General features: G+C 37.5%; 1 protein-coding gene across 5 annotated transcripts in view; it reads left to right on the top strand.

Moving 5' to 3' along the window:
* Positions 1 to 24490, top strand: part of SPAG9 (sperm associated antigen 9) — a 136387-nt gene that overhangs the window by 62981 nt on the left and 48916 nt on the right. For 3 of the 5 annotated variants that reach the window (XM_081218298.1, XM_081218297.1, XM_081218296.1), the window contains exons 4-5: positions 2116 to 2210; positions 8603 to 8753. In XM_081218298.1, the coding sequence (XP_081074424.1) occupies positions 2116 to 2210; positions 8603 to 8753 (246 nt within the window). Of the gene's footprint in view, positions 1 to 2115; positions 2211 to 2899; positions 3093 to 8602; positions 8754 to 24490 lie in introns of those variants that run through there. The other 2 variants (XM_081218300.1, XM_081218299.1) reach the window with 2 other exon arrangements.

Here is a 24490-nt window from a genome sequence, read left to right as displayed (position 1 = left end):
CATATGGAAGGATTCAAGGCCAACAGAATTAAAAGGATTCATGCCACTTGTCTTCAAAACCTCTATTTTTGCCTTGCCTTTCTAATAACTATTGCCTTGCATTTCAGTTTTAGCCAAAGTTGACAGTCAACCTCTGCTGTGAAGATTTCTCTAAGTGGGAGGGGAGTTGGGATGTTCTAAACAGTGTGCTTGGGACCCTTCTTCATGACCCCAGCTACTTGTTGCTGAAATGACTCCTGGATATGTGTGAATTAATGTGCATACCTGAGAAAATTGAGAGTTGCCATTCTGAGATAAGGAGGGATGGGGCTGTTGGACCCAATAGTAAGTTATCTAAAGCATATCCTATTTTACTCTACCTCTCTTTTCTACCTGGCAGCATTGCCCCCTACTCAGTTTTTTATTAAGAAAACCAGAGCTACTCTGTGAAGCCCTGTAATTAAAACTTAAATTTTTATGTACAATTTATTGTTTCTACTTTTTTGTGCATATATAGAATATAGTGCATATTTTATTTCAGACATCAGGAAATGCTTTAGGATGTGGGGTTTTCTTGTGTGTGTGAGGAAGAAAGGACAATGAACTTATTGCCTGCCTCTAGAATTGACTGAAAGGGCAGATACACCATGAGTCCTATAATGCTTAACTACTCTGATGACTGAGTCAGATGGACCTGAGTTCTGGCCACAAAGCCAACTAGCTGACAGTTAGAGCACAGTTAATCATTAACTAGCTGGTCAAGTTGGGCAAGTTATTTTAGCCTCCTTAAACTGGAGTTTATCTAGAAAATCATATTGTTGTTGTGAGGATTAATTGAAACAATGTACATGCACTGGCTGATTTGTAGTTGGTGCTCAATAAATATTAGCTGCCAGTTTTGTTGTTGTTGTTCTTTCCTATTAAGTGTTAGTTTAATTGGGTTGAAACCAATTTCATTATGTCGACCATTTTGGAATGTCAGAAATAGTTACTTGGGTCAGTCATTTGAAGAAGGTTTGGAATTCAACATCTAAATTAAAAATTTTTTAACGTATTCATTTAAGACAAGAATCAATCTATAGAATGCACGTTTGGGGTAGAACTGATTCTGTATCTTTGAATGTTATTTAATCTTTTTATTTGTCTATATTGAATAAATATCAATAAATTATTATAAAAGCAGTCTAGGGGAGATTTCTATTCATTTGAATGCTTAAAGAAACTTAGATTCTTCCATTTGAACGAATCAAATTCATATAATCACTCTCCATTATAAAAGTATTTGACTTAGATTTTCTAAAATCTTTTGAAAATTTAAATTGGTATCTATTTGGCCCAACCATCACTTTGTTATACTAGTCTCATTTAAATTTTTTCCCTTAAAGTTTTCCCTGATACAAGAAGGAAACAGCTCATTATTTCTGACTCACTGACACAAAGACAAAAACTGTATTTCTGCAAAACTGTTTTTTAAATGGTGATAAAGAGAAAATTTTAAATTTAAAAGTTTTAAAAATGCTTTCATATGCCATATCCATGTGATTCTGTATTCATTTTTCCTTGTCTGATACATTTCTTATTTGGGATAGTTTTAATTGGGGAACAGCCTGATTGATTCTTTTATATTTGATTTGATAGAATTACCCATCTTAATCCATGCATCAGAATTCATCTTTTTGTTTATTTGAAGTAAATAACAGTTTCAAATTGATTTACATACTTCTTAATTTTTGTATATGTATGCATGCCAAGTAAAATTTTCACAACAAAAGCATACTTTAAAAAATATATTTATTTATTTATCTGGCCACACTGGGCCACTGCGGGATCTCAGTTCGCCGACCAGGGATCGAACCCTGGCCACAACAGTGAAAGCGTGGCCAGGGTTTGAAAAAAGTTTTTTGCTATGCTAAGCAAGATGTTGGCTACTTTTGCGGACACTAGCATCCTTAAATGTAAGCATTTGCGTATTCCTTTGCCGTTAAAAGAAAATTTCATCCTTAATATTCTTTTACATGGAATGTAGTCTGATAAATAAGAAATTTATATTAAAAGGTTTCCCTTGCTAAAACAGTATGTCTTTATTCCAGGTATTAGTCTTAAAAGTTTGTGTATTCTTTTCTTTCTTCAAAATAGATGATCCATAATTATATGGAACACTTAGAAAGAACAAAACTTCATCAGCTCTCAGGGGGTGATCAACTAGAGTCCACAGCTCATAGTAGAATTAGGTAAGCTTTTTAATACATTTTTGCCTTGGGAAAAAGGGAAATAAAATAATCTGTTTGTTTCTGTTTCTCTCTGTTCTTTAATCCTGGAACAATAGTTAAGCTGATTCAAAAAGCTCTCTACTGTAGTTGGAATGCTACAGGAGAGAGTAGCATGGAAAAACAGAACAGCTTTCACTAATGAAGAGGTAAATTGTGAGCCATGCTATATGGCAACATATCGAGGTATTTTGATTGATTTCTGATATTTAATGAAGATTACACTAGGTTTAAAATTGTCTGATTTGTGAGAATGATGAAAAATTTTCATTTCTCCTGTATAATTGGTTTAAAAGTCCTTTTTGTTACAGAGAGGCATGTTTGAAAGGGTTAGTTAGCTAAGACTTCTGTTTGATGTAGGAGTGTGAATAAATTATGTAGATCTCCAAGCATTGTAGCCAATGAGCTCAGCCAGGACTCTTAGTGGAGAGGAAAACAGTTAATAGGCTTGCCGTCGCTCTGGATTGCTGCATAAATGCTAGGAGCAGCAGCTCTATGGTTATGCGGTGGGGAGAGCGGGATGACGTCATCGCTTCGGAGCTGCTGCAGGATGGAGTGGAAAGCTGCTGCTGATGGCATTGTTTTTGTGGCAGCAGCTGAATGACAGATCCTCACGACAAAGATACCCCTTTGGCCCCCGTGTAGGCCTCCTGGTTCCGGTGTTTCACCATGCCAGCACAGCGCCATGAGTCCTGGATGCATGCTGCTGTTTGTGTTTGGCTTTGTTGGCGGGGCGGTGGTCATTAATTCTGCTATCTTAGTGTCTCTCTCTGTTTTGCTGCTTGTGCACTTTTCTATTTCTACCGGAGTGCCAGCTCTGACGCAGAACCTACCAAGGATACTCAGGTACTTTAGTCTCTCTTAGAAGTCCCTGTTTAGTTGGTCTTTCTTGAATTTTTAGCTTCACAGGTCTTCTTTGTAACCATTTCTGTTGCAGATTGAAACAATGGAAAACGGATTGAAGCTGAGATTTCATTTCTTATTTATAGTAATTTATGGGCTATCACTTAGGGATACGGCTTGGTGTTTGGAAAGCACCAACTTAAGAAAAAGATTTTCAGATTGTACTTATACACAAGTACAAGATCAGTGTGGTCTTGTTTTAAGCAGTGTTCAAAGAGTAAAGGGAGAGCAGGCGTCGAGCACTGGGTCTAAATTTGCACAGTCTCTTCGTTTAGTATCTGAGTATTTAGGAGCAAATAATCTTTTATGGTGGGACTTGTAGTTGATTAGGCACAGGCCATAGGTGTTTATTTTGTCCCAACTATCCTTTGACTGATGGAGGTTCAGGCATCCTTTTTGCAGTTGTTGCGATTTTTGATAGCAGCTTATGGGAACTGACAACTTAAATATTTTCTTCCTAAAACTAAGTATATTTTAAAGCGAAAGGATTTAAACCTTTTAGGGCAAGGAATTCCTTTTTTTCCCCCAATTATTTACACATCAAAGTTACGAAAGCTTTACAGAGCCTATTCACTATTGTTTTGTCAGATGTTGCCTTTTCTTGGTAGACTTGGGTGACAAATATCCATGCCCGCTTGTGGGGGTAGTCATGAATCTCTGTAGCTTTTCTGCTCTTCACTCTACTTGCACGCTCTAAGAACCATCTTCTATATTTTAGAGATTTAATGTTTTGGTTTCTTTTGTTTTCTAACTCATCAAACTAAAATTAGCTGATTTGTTGAGATTTTTGCTTTGTGCATCGTTTTAAATGAGGGTTCATAGTGTATAGCTTTTTATAAGTGTTTACTTAAAACTCAACTCCTAATTGTGGACTTAAAGTAAGGTGAATTAAAGTAGTAAATTCCCTCACTGTGTTCTTTTTTTATTCATGGTCCATTCATGTTCAACATTAGTTTAAGGTCCAAAAATTAAATTTCAACTATGGTCTTAAAACTAGGTACTTGGTCATTTTTTTTTCCTGATTTTATAAAAATCAGGAGCAAATCTTATCACTTGTGTATATTTTTAATACATAAAGGATTTGTATGTATGTATATATAGGCTTTTAGGAAATTGAAAAATACGTTGACTCAAGAATATTTAGACTATTAAAATAAGATTAGTCTCAAAGGGCTGGCTTAGGTTTCCATTCCATTTAAGATGCCAGTGCTGTGCTGTGCCATGCAGTGCTGTGCTGTGCCATGCAGTGCTGTGCAGTGGGTGAGAGGTTTGGAGTCGGACTGCCTGGCTACAAACGCTCTGCCACATGTGAGCTGTGGGGCCTTTGGCAAGGTGCTTACTCTCTGTGCCAGAGTTTCCTCCTCTGAGGTTCTTACCCCATTGGGTCGTTTTAAAAAACACGTGAGATGATTATTTCGTATTCAATCAGTCGCAAGATATATTGTAAATTAAACAAGTAAATAATTTTCATAGTCACTTATATCTACTACATTTTTAGCAAAACTATTTTAGCTCTAGCTGTTTTATTCATAAAATAACTTATGATTAAATTCAAAAAGTTCCTTGACATAAAAGTTGCTGTTGATCTGATTGAAGAAAGTCTTCCATATTCAGTCTTTAATATTAAGATTAAATTGTCAAGAAATAGGTAGTTCCAAGGAAAGTACATGGGTCTTGAAGTCAAAACAGGCCTGACTTTGAATCCCATTTCTGCTGATTACTAGTGCCTAAAGTCTCTGAGTGTCACTTTTCCTAATCTGAAACCAGGGAAAATAATTCCTATTTCCTTATGAGGATTAAATGAGATAATGTAAATAAATCATCCATCTGAGTGCTTGCCACATGGTGGGTGTTGAACAAATGTAATCTTTTTACTGCTCTTTATAATATGTACAGTAGATTTTATTAATTATTATTTGTTTTAAATGGGAATAATAAAGCTGTTTCAAAACATATTTGCAAAGTTATTTATGCACATAAGGTAACATTTAAATAACCAATTTAAAAATGGATATATGGCAGTTTTTAAAAATATGTAACAAGGATTCTGATGGCTGATAATAGCTTTGTTTCTAGATAGTAATGCATTATTGAAACACCTGCGGTTTAAATCTGCCACTTGATATTTTCCCACATGTATTTCATTCTTTGGCTTCTTTTGTGAGTTTTACTGAAGCGTTTAATATATAGAGTATCAAACATGCATACCAATATAGTACAGGACTAATGTTCACTTTTCAGGGTTTCCTTTTGAAAATAGGACTCTACTTAACGTGCATAATTACATGTCCTTCTCCCTCCCTGCCAAGTCTTACGTAGTTTATCAGTAGAAAAAGGAGAGAAAAGATGTGTGTAGTAATACAATTTTTCCAGAGTTGGAACAGTGTAACCTAGAGCATCACTGACCCTCTTGACAGCTATCAGTCTCTGAAGAAAAATTCCCTCCCTGTCAAGCAGTTTCTGAAGGATAAATATAAGCAGTACAAAGGTTTGAATTCTACTTATATTTTGGGTTGTAGATTTAGTATTTAACAGGAGTAGGAAAGTAAAACTTGGACCCACAGCCGACTCCTTCCCCCAGATTTTCCAGTATTTAACATGTGTGAAAATGATTGTGTTGTCATTCATGAAGGAAGATCATTCTCATGACTGGCCTGTATTTTGATTTCTGTTGGCAGTGTGATGAATTCGAATGAAGTTTGTATTGTCTTTCTTTGCACTTGGGGTTAGAGAGCCTTCCATTAACTTCCATCTTATTAAATTCCTGGTCACTTTTTGCTAAAGTCATTAAGATATGTTAAAAAAAATAAGTAATCTAGTAGCTCTTAGACCCTTAGATTTTCAGTTCCCAAAATACGTTCCCCACCCAAAATTTCCAATCGTTGTCACCGTCATTTGGTGAAATAAAGGGCATTTTTTTTTAATTTATTTATTTTTATTTTTATTTTTATTTTTTAGTTAATTTATTTATGGCTGTGTTGGGTCCCCGTTTCTGTGCGAGGGCTTTCTCTAGTTGCGGCAAGCGGGGGCCACTCCTCATTGCGGTGCGCGGGCCTCTCACTATTTTGGCCCCTCTTGTTGCGGAGCACAGGCTCCAGACGCGCAGGCTCAGTAATTGTGGCTCACGGGCCCAGTTGCTCCGCGGCATGCGGGATCTTCCCAGACCAGGGCTCGAACCCGCGTCCCCTGCATTGGCAGGCAGACTCTCAACCACCACGCCACCAGGGAAGCCCTAAAGGGCATTTTAAAATCAAGCAGAAAAGATGTGGCAAAGGGGTGAATCATTCTCAAGAAAGAACAGGTTCTGTGCTATGTGGAAGCATGTATGTGTATAATGTGTTCTGTATTATCCAGTAAGGGTATAATAAATAACGCCTCTTTGCTGTGGACTTGTGACAACTTTCTTGCTGAACCAGCGTTTGGGAGTAACTGGTATAAAGAACAGCTGACTACTTTGTTATTTGGTTGTTCTGGCAGGTCGTGGAGACAAACTTAGATTTGGTTTTAAAATCTAGCCTTTTATTATGCTGCCTACATGCGTTTGAATTTTCCTCCCAAATCAAATAGGAAAAGTACCCCAAGTGTGAAGAAGTTATATATAATTAACTTTTTTTTTTTTTTTTTTTTTTAATAAATTTATTATTTATTTATTTATTTATTTATGGCTGTGTTGGGTCTTCGTTTCTGTGCGAGGGCTTTCTCTAGTTGCGGCGAGCGGGGGCCACTCTTCATCGCGGTGCGCAGGCCTCTCACTGTCGCGGCCTCTCCTGTTGCGGAGCGCAGGCTCCAGATGCGCAGGCTCAGTAGTTGTGGCGCACGGGCTTAGTTGCTCCGCGGCATGTGGGATCTTCCCAGACCAGGGCTCGAACCCGTGTCCCCTGCATTGGCAGGCAGATTCTTAACCACTGCGCCACCAGGGAAGCCCTATAATTAACTCTTGATAGAGAAAAGTCCTGTTCTATTTCCTTGTGCCTACAACTTTAATAAAATGCAGTCTCACAACCCTTTTGCTTCACCTAATCTTTAAGAAGGTGTTTGACAGTTGTACTAATCCTTTCTGATTATCATTAGGTATGAAAGCAGTGTACCCTTTGTGTTCAGTGAGGGCACATTTCAAAAGTGGCTCAAGTTTCTTGGTATGAAAATAAGCTTACAGAATAAAGACTTATTTAGAAAAACTGAATATTTTCCAACATTTATTTATAACTTCAGTGTTTCTGTTCTAACTTACATTTTTTACCAGCAGCACTATGGTTCTTAGAAGCTCCAAACCTTTAGTGTCTCATTTCTTGCTAATTTCCATTTGAGTTAATGACCCAGGATGACCCAGGCTTATTCCTACCCTCTAAAAGTCCTTTGCATTAACAAAGGATGTGTTTCTTGTTAAAATTCTATTATTAAAATTGAAACTCTTGTTCACTGGAATTTCCCACAAAGCACTGGAAACTCTACAGTCTTTCATAGAATTTTTTGGCCTCCTTGTTTGGAGAAACTGACAATTGTTTTCTCATACATAATGTGGTGGAAAGGGTCTCATATATTGGCTCTGTAAAACAATACAGCTTTCCTACTTTAGGGGATAAAACTCTGAAAGCACACACACACACACACACACAAAACCCAGAAGTTGAGAATTAATGTTTTATTCAGAGACATTACTAAGGACTATAGCCCAGCAGGGCAGCCTCTCAGATAGCTCTGAGGAATCGTCCCAAACCGGCAAAGGGAGGAACCAGGATATATAGGAGTTTTTGCTGAGAAAAATAAATAAATAAATAAAAACAACATATAGTGGAACATCAAAAGATTTCTGCTAATCACAAAAGACAGACATCTCAAGTTAATGATTTTAATACTTTTCTATGTATGGGATGCTCATTGAAATTATTCCTTTGATATGTGTCTTAACTATCTAGGGTCAGTATACTGTTTTTCTCCATCCTGAATTCCCTTCAGGGCCCGCCATCAGGGCTGGCTGCAGTGGCTGATGGCTGAATGGCAGACAACGTTGTTTGTTTACTGAAATGGCAGGCAACATTTTTTTGGTCCACATGTTCTTTTTACCATTTAATCAGTAGCCCTGATTTAGACCATACATTGATTTTCCTCTAGGCAGAAAAGAGATACCCTGAAGAGGCATGGTAAATATCTAGGGATTAACACGAGGAATTGGGAAGTCTAGAAGCAGGAGTTGGGGTAAGGGACTCATCAGTAACTTAATAAGATTTCCTAAACTATATTTTACTACCTTTCTTAGTTGATTCCCTGGGGCTAATTTAGCTTCTGAGACTCTGTCCTTTCTCTTTGGCAAGTCTGCTTGTTCAGATAGGCAGACAGAATTATTTAAGAGTGATAATTCTGAAGCAGTGACAGCCCAGGCTTATTACTTACAGTCATGATGAATAACAATTAAAAACGAATTAATGCTTAGTTTTTCTCCCCTCTCCAAATAGAAAAGAACGCCCTATATCATTAGGGATTTTCCCATTACCTGCTGGCGATGGATTGCTTACGCCTGACACTCAGAAAGGTGGCGAGACCCCTGGATCAGAGCAATGGAAATTTCAGGAGTTAAGTCAACCACGTTCTCATACCAGCCTGAAGGTAAGCTTTATTCTGTGAAAATCTTCACTTTATGTTTTATAAGCTTTCTTATCCAAATTGAAGTGCAAGACAACCAGAACATAATAAAATGAAATAGTATGTACACATTTTAGTTCATAAAACAGATGCTTTTTTTAAATTGGAAATGAGCTCTTCCCAAGAGTTTTAGTTTTTTATTATACTTTTTCAAGTTATATAGGAAAACAGAGTCAAGCGTTGTTACATCTTGGTTGTCATACTAATGACAAGCATTTCTATTTGATTTAGGCCATTTCTATCTGATTTATATTATATGAATTTAGGATGGGGTGACCAGTGAACCTAATTATGTTTTTTAGAATTGAAAATTATTGCCACCTGAAATCCTTGGTTCACTGTTAGGAAGCTTCACAATTTAGTAGGGCTTCACTTAAAAAAAAAAAAAAAAAAAAGATACTTTCTTCAAAACCTTCATAAAGCAATATCCAAAAGTGCATTGTGTTTAGCTAAAAAGACCTGGTGTTAGTTCATTATAGATTATGTTCTTGACCAAGATCTTGTCACCAAATAACTTATAAATATAAATAATAATATATTCTAAGAGTGGAGATATACTAATAATTGAAAATAATTGAAGTTATCGTGTATATCTTATAAAGTGCAATATTTATAAAGGGAACACTGATTATAAAGGAACCTTGTTACATTAGAAAATCTACTCTGTCATAAAACAAACAGGCCACCTACAGTGAATACAGTTGAGTTCCTTACGTCTTTATCTCCTTTTTCTGGTCTCTTTTTCCCCAAATTACTTATCATGGTTTAAGTACTTATATAGATAGCTCTTATGATACTTCTAGATTACGAAGTCATTTATTTACTTACTTTCTCTCCAAATCCATGCGGTTTGTTTAGTGCTGTATCCCTAGCACTTAGAAAAGGTGTCTAGCACATAATGGTCACTCAGAACATGTTTGTCAAATGAATTATTTGTTTTAGATGTTAGAAAGACTCTTTTGAAGATAATATAAATGGTCTGTTTTTCAGCTCTAGTAGGTAGAGGCATTTAGAATCATTCCATTGACCTTTGAAATGTGCTCAAAACAGTAAACAGTCAATAAATATTTCATAGCTTTGCTCCCACTGAAAAGTATTTTTAACAGTAGGCCTAACCTCACCTTTTTCTCATTCTCCTTTCTTTTTTGCTCACTTTATTGGAAGGTAATTATGCAGCTGCTCAGTATCAGTCCACAGTGGTGCCACTAGGAAGTTTTCTCGTTCTTACCCCTGTGGCCACACTGACTTTTTTAGCCTGCCTGTTGGTTTCATAGATCTTCCAAAACACCCAGCTCTCAATCGCCTACTTGCCGTGTCCCTTTCCCAAAACAAAATTAAGTAGGAGGGATACTTCTAGGATATCAAAAATGTATACCATATGGTAACTGTATTTTAACTACTATCCAAAAAGATACCTTAAAGAGAAGATTGTTATTTAATCCAGTCCTATATAGTATACCTGAAATCTTCAGGTATACTATACCATTTTATATAAGGGACTTGAGCTCATCTGTAGATTTCGGTATGCACAGGGAGTCCTGGAACAATCCCCTGTAGATACCAAGGGACAGCTGTACTGGAAAATCTGCCAGGACTGATGCACCTAGAAAAATATACAAGTTGTTCTTAAAAAGAAGTATTTGTACGTATTATTCCTTTACTTATTGTATTTTTGTGGGGGAAATCAACAAACAAACAAACGAAACCATGGAATTTCAAGTAGTGTTATGTATTATTTTTAAAAAGCTAAGTAAGGAGCTAGAGAGTAATTAGTAAGGAGGAGTGCTTATTTTAGAGTGGTGAAGGAAGGCCTCTTGGAGGTGGTGACTTGTGCCCTGAAATGAAGGAGGTACAGGTGCATGGAAAGGTTCAGAGGACTGTGTGTTTCAGGACGACCAACTAGCATCTGTAAAGACCCCAAGATGGGGACAGACTTTGGTGTGTTTGAAGAATGTATTTTTTTCTCTTCATCCCATTCCTCTGAGACTTCAGTGCTACCTACTGCACCAATGTGCCTTTTTTCACGGTTACCCCAAATATCCATCTCTCTAAATAGTATGATGGGGACTTCCCTGGTGGCACAGTGGTTAAGAATCTGCCTGCCAATGCAGGGGACATGGGTTCGATCCCTGGTCCAGGAAGATCCCACATGCTGTAGAGCAGCTAAGCCTGTGAGCCACAACTACTGAGACCTCATGCCACAACTACTGAAGCCCACATGCCTAGAGGCCGTGATCCACAACAAGAGAAGCCACAACAAGAGAAGCCTGCATACCACACAAAGAGTAGTCCCTGCTCGCCGCAACTAGAGAAAGCCTGCACACAGCAACGAAGACCCAACACAGCCATAAATAATAAATAAATAAATAGTGTGATGGAAAATTCTCATTCCCATCTTGCCTTGTAGCAGCATTTGACACATTTGAATACTTTCTACTTCTTCTTTTTTTAAATAAAATTTGTCTTTCCAACTTAGTTTTCTTCTAATTTTATTTTTAAATTGTTTTTTATCATTCTTTTGTAAAAAATTTTATTTTATTTTTGGCTGCGTTGGGTCTTTGTTGCTGCGCGCAGGCTTTCTCTAGTTTTGGTGAGCAGGGGCTACTCTTCGTTGTGGTGCACAGGCTTCTCAGTGCGGTGGCTTTTCTTGTTGTGGAGCATGGGCTCTAGGCACACGGGCTTCAGTAGTTGTGACACGCGGGCTCAGTAGTTGTGGCGCACGGGCTCTAGAGCGCAGGCTCAGTAGTTGTGGCGCACAGGCTTAGTTGTTCCGTGGCATGTGGGATCCTCCCGGACCAGGGCTCGAATCTGTGACCCTGCGTTGGCAGGCGGATTCTTAACCACTGCGCCACCAGGGAAAGCCCACTTTCTGCTTCTTGAAATGCTTTCTTCACTTTGCTCTCAGGATACTTCTCTTTCTTTCTCTTTCTCTTTCTCTTTCTCTCCCCCTCTCGCTCTGTCTCCCATCTCCCCCTCTCCCTCTCTCTCTGGTTTTCTTTACAGGTCCTTTTCCATTGCTGCTTTTGTACCTCTAAATGTTGTAGTTCTCTAGGGCTTAAATTTCAGCCCCCTCCTCTACTTAATGTGGGTAGCTCAAGTTTCATGTCTGTAAATACCATCCATCCATCGGTGTTCACAAGTTTGAATTTCTGACCTTGAACCCTTTTCTGAACTCCACACCTGTGCATCCAATTGCTTTTCTATATAGTTTTCCCACATACGTATTTGTATCCTGCTTAGGTTACCACCAGTAGAAGTATTCTTTCAAGGCCAATCTAAATGCCACAGCTTACATGAAGCTTCACCTGACACCTTTTGATGGTCCTCAAATCGAGTTTAGAGATCAGTTTAAGGCAGAAAGCACAGGAATTTTATATTGTATCATTAACAGAAATTTCTTAATGGGGGGCTACTAGCAAAATTGGTAAAAAGGAACCTCTTATGTTAAATGACATTTTCTGTTGAAAATGTATTATAAAGATGCTAGGGTGGAAATGGGTAAAAATGTTAAGGTAAGGTTGTTCATCCAACTGAATTCTATTCACGAAGGAGGAAATAGAAAGTGTATATTACTCAAGAAAGGTGGCTGTGGTGGGAGGACAGTGAAAAGGTGTTTTCAGTTGGCAGAGGGTGAAGGGAAAAGGACTCTCAGAAGGCGCGAGACTGGGATGTTTGTGTGTTTAGACGAGGAGTCCGGTAGGAAAAGAAATTGAAAACAACGGAGTGAAGGATGATGATGATACAGCAGAATTACTGAGGAAGGGCCAGGGGACAGGGGGCACATATCCCATCTGCCATTAAAATCGACTTTATTGACAGGACGTCTCAGTTTTTCCTAACCTTTTGCTATTACAAGCAATGCTGCATTGAATAACCTTGTACATAATTTTGTACTTGTATTTATAATTCCCATAAGTGGGATTGCTGGATTAAAGCATGTATTTAAGATTTTGCTAGATGTCACCAAATTGCCTGCCAAAGGGATGGTAGCTGTTTGTATTCTCACCAGCTATGTTGTATAAGTTCTTCATTGCTTTACAAGTTTAGAGTTCAGATATCTCTCCCTTGTGCCCAAATATAGAAAGAGAACAAAGTGTTTTAAATATCATTTAAAATATCCTACACATAAAATTGTCATGCTGTTTTCTAGACCTTGCTTAGTATCACTTTGGCAGTGATTTCATAGATTCCATCTAGTTTCACATGTACACATATATATGTATATATACACCTATGCATGTGTATGCATCTGCACATGCCTAAAGACGTGTGTGATTGTACACATATGTATATATACTCCGAAAAAGTATTATTTTTTCCTTTAGAGTCTCCTGGGTTGTTGGTTATTAGTAGAATGTGACTTTTAGAACTGAGAAAAACAATTTTAGCTAAAAAGCAATTGGATTGATACCTACTTGTGAAAGTTTTAAAGAGTGCTTTTGAAACCACATGACTTGAAATACTTCAGTGGAACTGCTGTGAGAAGGTCTTGTTAGCAGGATTGGTATATAAAGCCAGTGGTCAATGTGTGCTGCATTCGTCAGGGGACGTGCTTAGCATGCAGAATGGAAAATTTCTGAACAGAGCCAGCATTATTGTTTAGAAGAATTTTCCATCCTCCTCCATTTGTGTTAAATTGTTCCTATTTCTTTAGTTTTCCCAAGCTTGAACCTCTGTAGTAGTTAGACCTTATTCCTGTGTCTTTTGTAATTAAAGATCCTGTTGTAAAACGCATGTGTGGTTTTAAATTTCAAAACCGTTAAAGCTCTTGGTTTGTTTTGTTTTGTTTTTAACTTTTCATTTTGAAACATTTTAGACTTATAGAAAAGTTGCAAAAATAGTACAGAAGGAAAGATACCCATCACCCACCCAACATTGGTATGTTAACTAACCATGGTAAGATTATCAAAACTAAGAAATTAACATTGGTACAATACTATTAGCTGAACTACAGACTTGTATTCAGATTTTGCCAATTTTCCCACTACTGTTCTTTTTCAGTTCCAGGTTGCAATCCAGGATCCCACATTGCATTGAGTTATGTTTCCTCAGTCTCTTCTAACATTTGACGGTTTCTCAGCCTTTCCTTGTCTTTCATGACCTTCAGGCTTAAAGAGTACCGGTTAGTTATTTCGTAAAATGTCTCTCAATTTGGGCTTCTCTGATGATTTCTTTTTCTTTCTTTTTTTTTTTTTTTTTTTGCGGTACGCAGGCCTCTCACTGTTGTGGCCTCTCCCGTTGCGGAGCACAGGCTCCGGACGTGCAGGCTCAGCGGCCGTGGCTCACGGGCCCAGCCGCTCCACGTCATGTGGGATCTTCCTGGACCGGGGCACGAACCCGTGTCCCCTGCATTGGCAGGCGGACTCTCAACCACTGCGCCACCAGGGAAGCCCTCTGATGATTTCTTATGATTAGATTGAGGCTATATATTTTTGGCAAGAATACTGTAGAGTGCCGTAGTGGTGATGTAAACCTCTATTGCTTGGTTCAGCTGGTGTGTGTTAGATTTCTTCACTGTAAAGTTACTGTCTTTCTGTTTATAATTTAATTAATATCTTGGTGGATATATTTTGAGACTGTGCCAATATCCTGCTCCTCCTCAAACTTTCATTTACTGATTTTAGTGTGCATCAGTGAATCTTACCTACAATAATTATTACTGTGGTGTTGTAATGCTTATTTTCTATTTTCTTCATCCTACATTCATTAACTGGAATTCTTTGGGGAGGGAGAGCTGCTCACTCCCTCCCTTCTTTCCTTCATATTTGAACTCAAAGGTATTATTTTGTTCTGTAGGTCATCCAGTGCTATTAATATTAATTAATTAATTAATTAATTAGTTAATTTAGGCTGCTTTGGGTCTTCGTTGCTGCACGTGGGCTTTCTCTAGTTGTGGCGAGCGGGGCCTACTCGTCCTTGCGGTGTGCGGGCTTCGCATTGCGGTGGCTTCTCTTGTTGTGGAGCACTGGCTCTAGGTGCGCAAGCTTCAGTAGTTGTGGTGCACGGGCTCAGTATTTGTGGCTCGTGGGCTCTAGAGTTCAGGCTCAGTAGTTGTGGCGCATAGGCTTAGTTTCTCCCTGGCATGTGGGATCTTCCCAGACCAGGGATCGAACCTGTGTCCCCTGCACTGACAGGCGGATTCTTAACCACTGCACCACCAGGGAAGTCCCATTACTATTTATTTTATTGCTCAGTGTTTCAGCCTTGGACATCAGGAGCTCTTTCAGGAGTCATCCTATACCCTTTCGATATGCCCGTGCTCTTTTGAGTTCTTCCTTCCTGACACCATCAGATGCTCCAGGCTCTTGCATTTTCCCTGCCCCTGCTGTGCAATCAAGTGCTTCTCCAAGAAGCTTTGGTTCTGTTTATTGGAGAATGGTATTTAGGAACCAAGATCTAGGCACTAAATGTGCTTACTGGTTGGAATGTGATTGCTTCTAGGCCCTTTCTTCCGTTGATGCTTATGTTGGGTTTTTCCATTAGTTTATAGTATACATTACCTCCTTTTGGATTTTTATATTAGTGTTTACAGTAGGGTAAAATAAAAATAGAATTTTAAGAAAAATGGATTATATGTTGTAATATTTCAGGTTGGTTTTGCTTGGGACAGAGGGTAAGGAATTTCTTCTATAACTTCAATTTTTATTTACAAACTTTCCCACTCATATATATCCTCATTAGATAACTTCAGGAATTATCCACAGCTGACAGTTGCAGTTTGAAGGGAAAAGGGAGTTAAGATTTACTCTTCTTAATATTTTGGTACTTGCCCATTCATTTTTATTGAGGCGTAACTGACAAATAAAATTATAAGATACATACTTTCTCCCCCTTTAAACTCTTGCTTAGAGAAGAGGCAGTAGAATTAATTCTTTCTTAGTGGGTGTTAATCAATGAGATTTTTTTCCTCTTTTTGGCATATTTATTGTGTTGTTTATTGACCAAGATGCTAGTGTATGTGGAAAATGGAAAATGGTAAAACTCCAAATAAACAGCACTATTTAAAAATGATGGTATTTAAAGCTTATGTTTCTAATGTGACTTTTTTTTGAAGTAATTGGCACATGAGTATTTATTACTATTGATATTTAATGTTTTAACAAGCTCTTTGAATAGGAAAAATAGCTCTAAGTATTTCCTGTTGAAGAAAAATTAACCTTTTTGCATTAAAAAAATTTGATGCCTACCAGGTCACACACAATGTCAGATGCTAGAAATGTTGTAAAGTAGCTCAGAGTCCAAATATTTTAGAAAGTAGGCTTAATAATTTTTTTAAAAGTCATATTAATAATGTTTCACAATCAAATAATATCGAAAATCTAGAGTAAAAGTGTATAGTTGTCCAACTCTAAATTCCATTCCTTTGCCTCAGTCATTGTGAATAGTTGGTGTATCATTCATACCCTTTTCTTTATATATATATATATAGATAATACATACTCATATATGTCTTTGTAAGATAAATGGTTTTAGGGACTTCCCTGGTAGTCCAGTGGTTAAGACTTAGCCTTCCAATGCAGCGGATGGCAGTTTGATCCTTGTTCGGAGACCTAAGATCCCACATGCCTTGTGGCCAAAAAACCAAACCAAAAACACCCAGAAGCAATATTGTAACAAATTCAATAAAGACTTTAAAAATGGTCCACATCAAAAAAAAAAAAAAAAAAAATCTAGGGCCTCCCTGGTGGCGCAGTGGTTGAGAGTCCGCCTGCCGATGCAGGGGATACGGGTTCGTGCCCCGGTCTGGGAGGATCCCATATGCCGCGGAGCGGCTGGGCCCGTGAGCCATGGCCGCTGGGCCTGCGCGTCCGGAGCCTGTGCTCCGCAACGGGAGAGGCCACAGCAGTGAGAGGCCCACATACCGCAAAAAGAAAAAAAAAAAAAAAAAAAAAAATCTAAAAAAAACCCCCAAAACGATAAATGGGTTTATGCTCTAAGTATTTCCTGCAGCTTGCTTTTTGTTTTTCATTTTAAAATGTATGTTCACAATCTTTTCATTTTTATTTAGAGAGTTATTTAACCTAGCTTTTGATGAAATGATAGTTGAGAAGAGTTGAAGATGAGAATCCAGAATCGAAGATCATGTAAACAGATATTAAGGGAGAGGCAGTCTGGTTTGTATAAAGTGAATCATGCTATATATTAAATGGAATATCATCCAACTATATAGCAGAATGAAATCTTGCCATTTGTGACAACATGGATGGACCTAGAGGGTATTATGCTAAGTGAAAAAAGTCAGACAGAGAAAGACAAATACCATGTGATTTCACTTATACGTGGAACCTCAAAAAACAAAACGAACAGGCATAACAAAACGAACAGACATAACAAAACAGAAACAGACTCATAGGTACAGAGAACAAATTGGTAGTTGCCAGAGGGGAGGGGGCATGAGGTGATGAGTGAAATAGGTGAGGAAGATTAAGAGGTACAAACTTACATTCATGAAATAAAGAAGTCAAAGGAATGTAATGTACAGCATAGGGAATATAGTCAATAATATTGAAATAACTGTGTATGATGACAGATGGTACTTAGACTTATTGTGGTGATCATTTTGTAATGTCTAAAAACATCAAACCACTATGAAGTACACCTGAAACTAGTATAGTATTATAAGTCAATTATATTTCAATTAAAAAAAAAAGAAAAAAAGTGAATCATGCCTTGCTCATCTGTGGGTTTTTTTTTGTGGGAATTAACAGAGAGCTAGGAGAGCTGTATTTTAGACTTTTCAAAAGACTTTGATGGATTTCCAGACTAAGAATATTTAAAACTTGAAGTTGCTTTGTGTTTAAGAAAAACACTTTTGTCTCAAAGAGGGCAAATGTACAGATAGAAATGAAGAATATGAGTAAATAGATGTTTTTGTGAAAAAGGACTTGAATCTTGGTTACCCTTCGATTGTTAGTGTTCTCTTAACAGTTTCAGAAATGAGGGGGGTGGGGGGGGAGAAGAGTGTGGTTAATGTTTCCAAGTGTGCTAAACTGGAATATTTATTATGTTAATTACTCAAAATGATTAGGATAAATTTCAGGAAGATTTCACACAGCTGTGTGAACAGAAAAAAGGGTTAAGTGATAAACTGCTTATTGACAAAGTATAAGGTAAGACAAGACCCAAGAGGTGGCTTTTGAGTCATGAGATGGCTTAAAAAAGAGGCTTAAAGGAGGTGATTTTAAGTCAGAACAAAACAAAACCCCTAAACCCTCATTTTAACGAAGTAGGTAAAAGAGATGGATCTTGTTATTCTGAGAGGTAGCACAAGCCAAAGATACTTAGAAATATGCTAACACCTAGTAAATACATGATTTTTTTTTTCTCTTTTATAATCTTTCCCTCTTCTCAGGTCAGCAGTAGTCCTGAACCTCTGAAGGCTATAGAACAGGAGGTGAGAATGGGGTTTCAAAACATTTTGCAGAAAGTAAATGAAAGTGATTAACTTTTGGTTACTTTCTCAGCTGCTATTTTCAAGACATCAAGTGCTCAGTTTGGAAGACTGCTGATGTTATTCCCCGAAATAAAAAAGAAAATTATTTCTCCTACAGTGGTTGCTAGGGCTTTACTGTAATCTATAATTTACTCCTTCTCTAAAGTAGCATTTTGAAATAAAGGAGAAAATAATAAGTAAATCCTGTGGAAATTCAGCCTATTTCTATTTATCCAGCTCTAGGTAAGAAAACTTGTATGCTTTGCACAAATACCTTCCTCAGGGCATAATGTACATAACTTGTATGTATCCTGGAGACAGCCTAGTATGTCATTTTACCATGGGCTGCCTCCCTATTTAAACAGATTTGTTCAGCCCCAGTCAGGGCACCATTCAGCTTCGTTCAGCAAACATCTTTTGAGAGCCTACTTCATGTCAGGCTTGATATGCTAGGCCCTGGGGATATAAAGACAAAATAAGACTTTCTCCTACCCACTAGGTTAGGGTTAACCAGGGTAAGGCCTTCAGCAGGTCCATGACAGTGGAACAGTGTCTTTTTCAGAAATATCTTCAGAGGTAGGTCATCCGTGCCTCTCTAAATTCTTTTGAATCTACAGTATAATTTACATCGAGACATTTCACCTAAATGTGTCTAGAATTATGCTTCTCAGCGTTTCTTTGGGTCACGGACTCCTCTAGGAATCAAATTAAAGGTACGAAGCTCTCCATAAAATACTTGTATACACAGAATTTTGTGATTCTCTTATGGTGTAGAGTTGTAAATCAAAAGAGTGTTAAAACTACTGCTTTGGACACAACTTTAACTTGGGGAGAAAGAAATGTAAACATAGAAATTAAATATAAGGTGATAAGTGTTATAGTAGATATCCATTGGTCTAGTTACTTTCTTAATTTTGTCTTTTACTTACATAAGGCTTAAAATCTTTGAAGCTAAAGACAAACTTATGTAGCAGAGTTGCTTGCCCCCTTTTTAGCTTATTTCAGATGACATCAGGCGGCTACTTAGGAAAACACTGTGTTGGAACATTTCTAAGTTGTCCTTAGTGGGATAATCTATTTTTATAGCTGTGAACTTACTTTATAGTCTTCCTGAACATAAATAGTAATGGGGCAATGCCAGATAACACATGACATATGTATTCTATACAGCACTGGGTACAGGAGGCACTTGATGAATGGAACATCTGGAAGTATCTTGTAAAGGCCTGTAGACTTTTAGCCTGATAATCTAAAACCAGTAGGAAAATAGCACAAAGACCAGATTGTTTTCACTATGGTATCTCAAGTGAAGCTAAAAGTAATGACACCTGTTCTGTTTTTTGTGTGATAAAAAACGTATAACATAAAATTTACTATCTTTTTTTTTTTTTTTTTTGCGGTACGCGGGCCTCTCACTGTTGCGGCCTCTCCCATTGTGGAGCACAGGCTCTGGACGCGCAGGCTCAGCGACCATGGCTCACTGGCCCAGCCACTCCGTGGCATGTGGGATCTTCCCGGACTGGGGCACGAACCCGTCCGTGTCCCCTGCATCTGCAGGCGGACTCTTCAACCACTGCGCCACCAGGGAAGCCCTATCTTGACCATTTTTAAGTATACAGTTCAGTAGCGTTAACAGTATTCACATTGTTGTGAAACAGATCTCTAGAACTTTTTTGTCTTGCACGTCTGAAGCTCTGTACCCATTAAACAACAACTCCCCTTTCCCCTCTCCCCTCAGCCCTGGCAACTACCACTCTACTTAGTGTTTCTATGAATTTGACCACTTTAGATACCTCATATAAGTGCAATCATGTAGTAGTTGTCCTTTTGTGACTGGCTTATTTGACTTAGCATAATGTCCTCAAGGTTCATCCATGTTGTAGCATGTGACAGGATTTCCTTCCTTTTTAAGGCTGAATAATATTCCATTGTATACATACACCACATTTTGTTTATCCATTTCATCCCTCAGTGGACATCTGGGTCGCTTCTACCTCTTGGCTACTATGAATAGTGCTGCTGTGAACATGGGTATACAGATATCTCTTTGAATCCCTATTTTCAAATCTTTTGGTTTTTATACCCAGAAGGGGTAGTGCTGGATCATGTGGTAGTTCTATTTTTAATTTTATGAGGAAACTCCATACTGTTTTCATAGCAGTTGCACCATTTTACAACCCCACCAACAGTACACAAGTGTCCTAATTTCTTCACGTCTCACCAGCACTTGTTATTTTGTTTTGTTGCACAGGAGTGCCATTCCTTTATAGTTAGAACACTGGAACTCCAAGTCAGGTTGCTCGTTTTTGTGGGCATTTTCCAGTGACGTGAAAGCCTACAATGTAAGAGTTTCTTAAAGACTGAAAGAGTGGGAATGGGGTTACAAAACAAGTAACGTTTATCAGAAAGAGCCTTGACCACCTGGTAAGTCTCCATTTTTGGCACCCACCTGTGTCATTGAAGAGGATATCTTAATGGCGTCAGGCAATTGAAATTGATAGGCCAGTGGTCTTCAGATAAATAAAGCAGCATTTGTAGTCAAAACTATTAGCCAAAACAGTACACCTGGCATATGACCAGCATAAAATAGGAATTAGAAGTCTCCAGAAGTCACAGATTGAATGCGAAGCTACAGCATGCAACTCCCCTATAACTTTATGTTGAATAATTTGTGTAAATGCTTCCAGTTTCCATTTAGGTCCTAGTAAAAAATTTTCCCTCATTTTGTACCTGGTATCATATGAACTTATTGTTGACCAAAAGTGATACATTTTATCTTTTAGCCGGCTAATATTTAGGTTTGTCTTTTTTCCTTCTATCTTTAGTTGGAGGCATTGTTAGTGACAGAATTTCTAATTTCTTCCATAGGAGATACAATATAAGAATATTGTGCCCTTGGCCAAACACATGACAGAGACTTCCCACCTCATTGCTTTCCTGCTAATCTTGGGAGCTTTATGTCTCCACTATCTGGGAGACCAAGGAGAAATAAGTCTTTTGAAAACTATTCCCTAAAATTCAGAGCTTTTCCCTCTTCAGCTCTCATGGTCTATCCCTGGGATCCAGCTGTCAGAAGTACAGCCCACACTGTGAGCTATTTTAATGTGTGTAAAATATTTTTATGTGGTAAAAGTATAAAAGGGAGGTGAGTTACAGATCAATAATCTCATGTTATTTGGATAGCATTTTAAAATATCATCTTCTAAGCAGATCCTAATTTGCCACTTCCTTGTAGCCCTAAATCTTGAGATCCCCTGAAGTGTCAGAGTCCTTTTCCTGTTTTAGGTTCAGCTCTCTCCTGGTTACTTTATTTCATACTCCCAGATCCACAAATGATTTTGGGGAAGAGGGCTTTTGCCAAGCTGTTTATATTGTGAACTTTTAAATTACTACAGAATTTTTTTAAAGGTAAAAATAGCTAGACCTTGTGGGGTAGGGTGATATGAAGGAAGAGGAAATAATTTCTCTACTTGACTTTTATTTGAGAGATAAGTGGAAATGACAAGGTCAAGATCGACCTCCAGTTATTTTTCAAATAGCTTCAAAGGCATATAATTTTCTCATTGTAGGTGAACTTGATATTCTCTAGGGCTTTCTGAATCTATAGTCTTGATGGGTTTAAGTGCTGTTGATCAATACTTCATCAGAACCTGGACTCTTTATATTAATTTTTAAATGTACTTTATATTTTAAACTTTTAAAGCTTGGGAATTCATGTATATGATAACATAAATGTGAATTAGCCAGGCTGTTAGATTAACCAAAATAATGCCACTTCTATTTTTTCTGTTAAATAGAGTACACATCAAAACAAAGACCAAGAGAGTGGTACTCAGGGTGACTTCTAGTTGTTTTCACTATAGCCCTCTTTGGCTCCAGAAATATTATTGTCAGTTTTCCAGACTCAACTTCTAACAAGCTAATTTGCTTGATGAAATTTTTTTTTTTTTTTGCGGTACGCGGGCCTCTCACTGTTGTGGCCTCTCCCGTTGCGGAGCACAGTCTCTGGACGTGCAGGCTCAGCGGCCATGGCATGTGGCTCCGCGGCATGTGGCATCTTCCCAGACCTGGGCACGGACCCATGTCCCCTGCATCAGCAGGCGGACTCTCAACCACTGCGCCACCAGGGAAGCCCAGCTTGATGAAATTTTTATCAGATACTTTTATATTAGGTGCCAGCCTCCAGCTCCAGGAAATAGTCAAATAATTTTGTCTTTTAATTTTAACAGGGGAGGATTGAACTATTAATGTATTTGATTTGTCTTTCTTCCCATTGGATATCAGCTCTGTATTTGAGATGCACAGAAGAAAATAGTTGGCTGTGTAATTCAGCTGATTTTATTAGCATATGGTTAATATTGCAATATTTGTAATCAAAGTTATTTTAAACACAAGGCAATAATGAATGGATAGTCCCAACCCATAAATAGTATAAATGTTTTTCTTTTCTCAAAACTTTCAAATTGAAAAGAATTTCATCTAGTTATAGTAAAACTTACTATCTCTAGTCTCTTTATATACCTAAAGAAATTGTTTTTGAGGGACTACCCTGGTGGCGCAGTGGTTAAGAATCCACCCGCCAATGCAGGGGACATGGGTGCGAGCCCTGGTCCAGGAAGATCCCACATGCTGTGGAGCAACTAAGCCTGTGTGCCACAACTACTGAGCCTGAGTGCTGCAACTACTGAAGCCCACGTGCCTAGAGCCCATGCTCCACAACAAGAGAAGCCATAAATAAATAAATAAAGTGATAAAGACCCAATGCAGCCATACAAACAAATAAATAGAAATTGTTTTTGAGACCATACTTCATATATAGATTTATATTCTGAATTTTATAATTTTCTTCTACTTAAAATATATATATTCAGAAGTGCTAACGAGAGCATAGTAAAAGCAAAAGTCACTCATTATCAAACTACCCAGTGGCAACCACTTTTAGAATTGTCATGAGTGTCCTGACATAGCTCTTTCTAGCCATTCTTAGTTGATTATACTATACAGAACTGTTTTAGTCCCCAGTCTCTTCGGAGAATATTGTGAATATTTTCCATCTCAGTAGGTATTCTTCTACAACACAGTTTTTTAAATTGCTGCATAGTATTCTGTTTTATGGATGTTCTATAATTTTCTTAATTTCCTATTTTGGAGCATTTAAGTTGTTTTCAGTTCTTTGCTGTTATAAATGACATCCTCTCTTCATCTCTGATTATTTCCTTAAAAGTATATATATATATATATTTTCTAATTTAACATAACATTTTCCTATGTCATTGAAAATTCATTTTAAGTAAGTATTGTATGCTAATATGGATATGCCACTTTATTTTTCTTTTGATAGATTCTGATTCTCAGATGAGATTTGTTTTTGCTAAATTGATCATCTGTCATGGATATATATGTTTCTTAAAATGATGCTGAGCAATAAATAATCAGTAGCTGACCAACTATTATAAAAGTCCAAGTACAATATAAACTGTCAGAAAATGAGACTAGCAGAAATTTACTAGGATGACGGTCTTCAGCAAATATTTGGGTTTTATCCACGTGTTAGAGCTTAAACCCACCGGAAGAGCTAAGATACTCAAGACTCTTAGTGAGTACAACATGCTAGGTCACAGTCTGTGACTTTATAGATTTCTCATTATTAAAAACAAAAATAAGGGGGGAAAAACCTCCAAAAGCCTGGGATAGGGATGAAGAGTGTGGGTGGGAGGACTGTTGAAGGGATAAAGAGCTCTATGTTTGCCATAGAAAATATATTTTCTTTTGCATGCTCTTTGTTCTCATCTGCTAATTGATTTATATTAGTTCAGCCATACATCAAAATGCATTATAGTAAATTAAAATATTAAGAGAAGAAAATGGAGATGAAACATTTTAATGTTGTAAAACTAAGAGGTTTGGTGATGGTTAAGTTCTCCAAGTGTGATTACTTTCACTGTAGTTGCTGTCCATCATAGCATGTGTAAGTTGACTATATGTCAAAAAATGTTTTCTTATACTTGTAGAGAGTCTTAAACTTGAACACCCTCTTACTTTTCAGCACTTAAAATAACCTAAATCTCTCAGACAGTGTAAGATTGGTATAGTGTTAGTTATTTTTAATTGCTTGGACTCTATTCCATTATTTTTATAGCTATAATGTATTTTGTTTTATTTTTATTGAACTATAGTTGATTTAGCTATAATGTATTTTAAACTATGTTCTTTAAAAGTTAAGAAAGATAAAATTTTAAAGAGGGAAATAAAAATCACTAATAATCAT

This window comes from Mesoplodon bidens (assembly GCF_964165515.1).
Source record: "Mesoplodon bidens genome assembly, chromosome: 19".
Lineage (NCBI taxonomy): Eukaryota > Metazoa > Chordata > Mammalia > Artiodactyla > Ziphiidae > Mesoplodon > Mesoplodon bidens.
The sequence above is the reverse complement of the archived record's forward strand: the minus strand, read 5'-3'. Positions and strand labels throughout refer to the sequence as shown.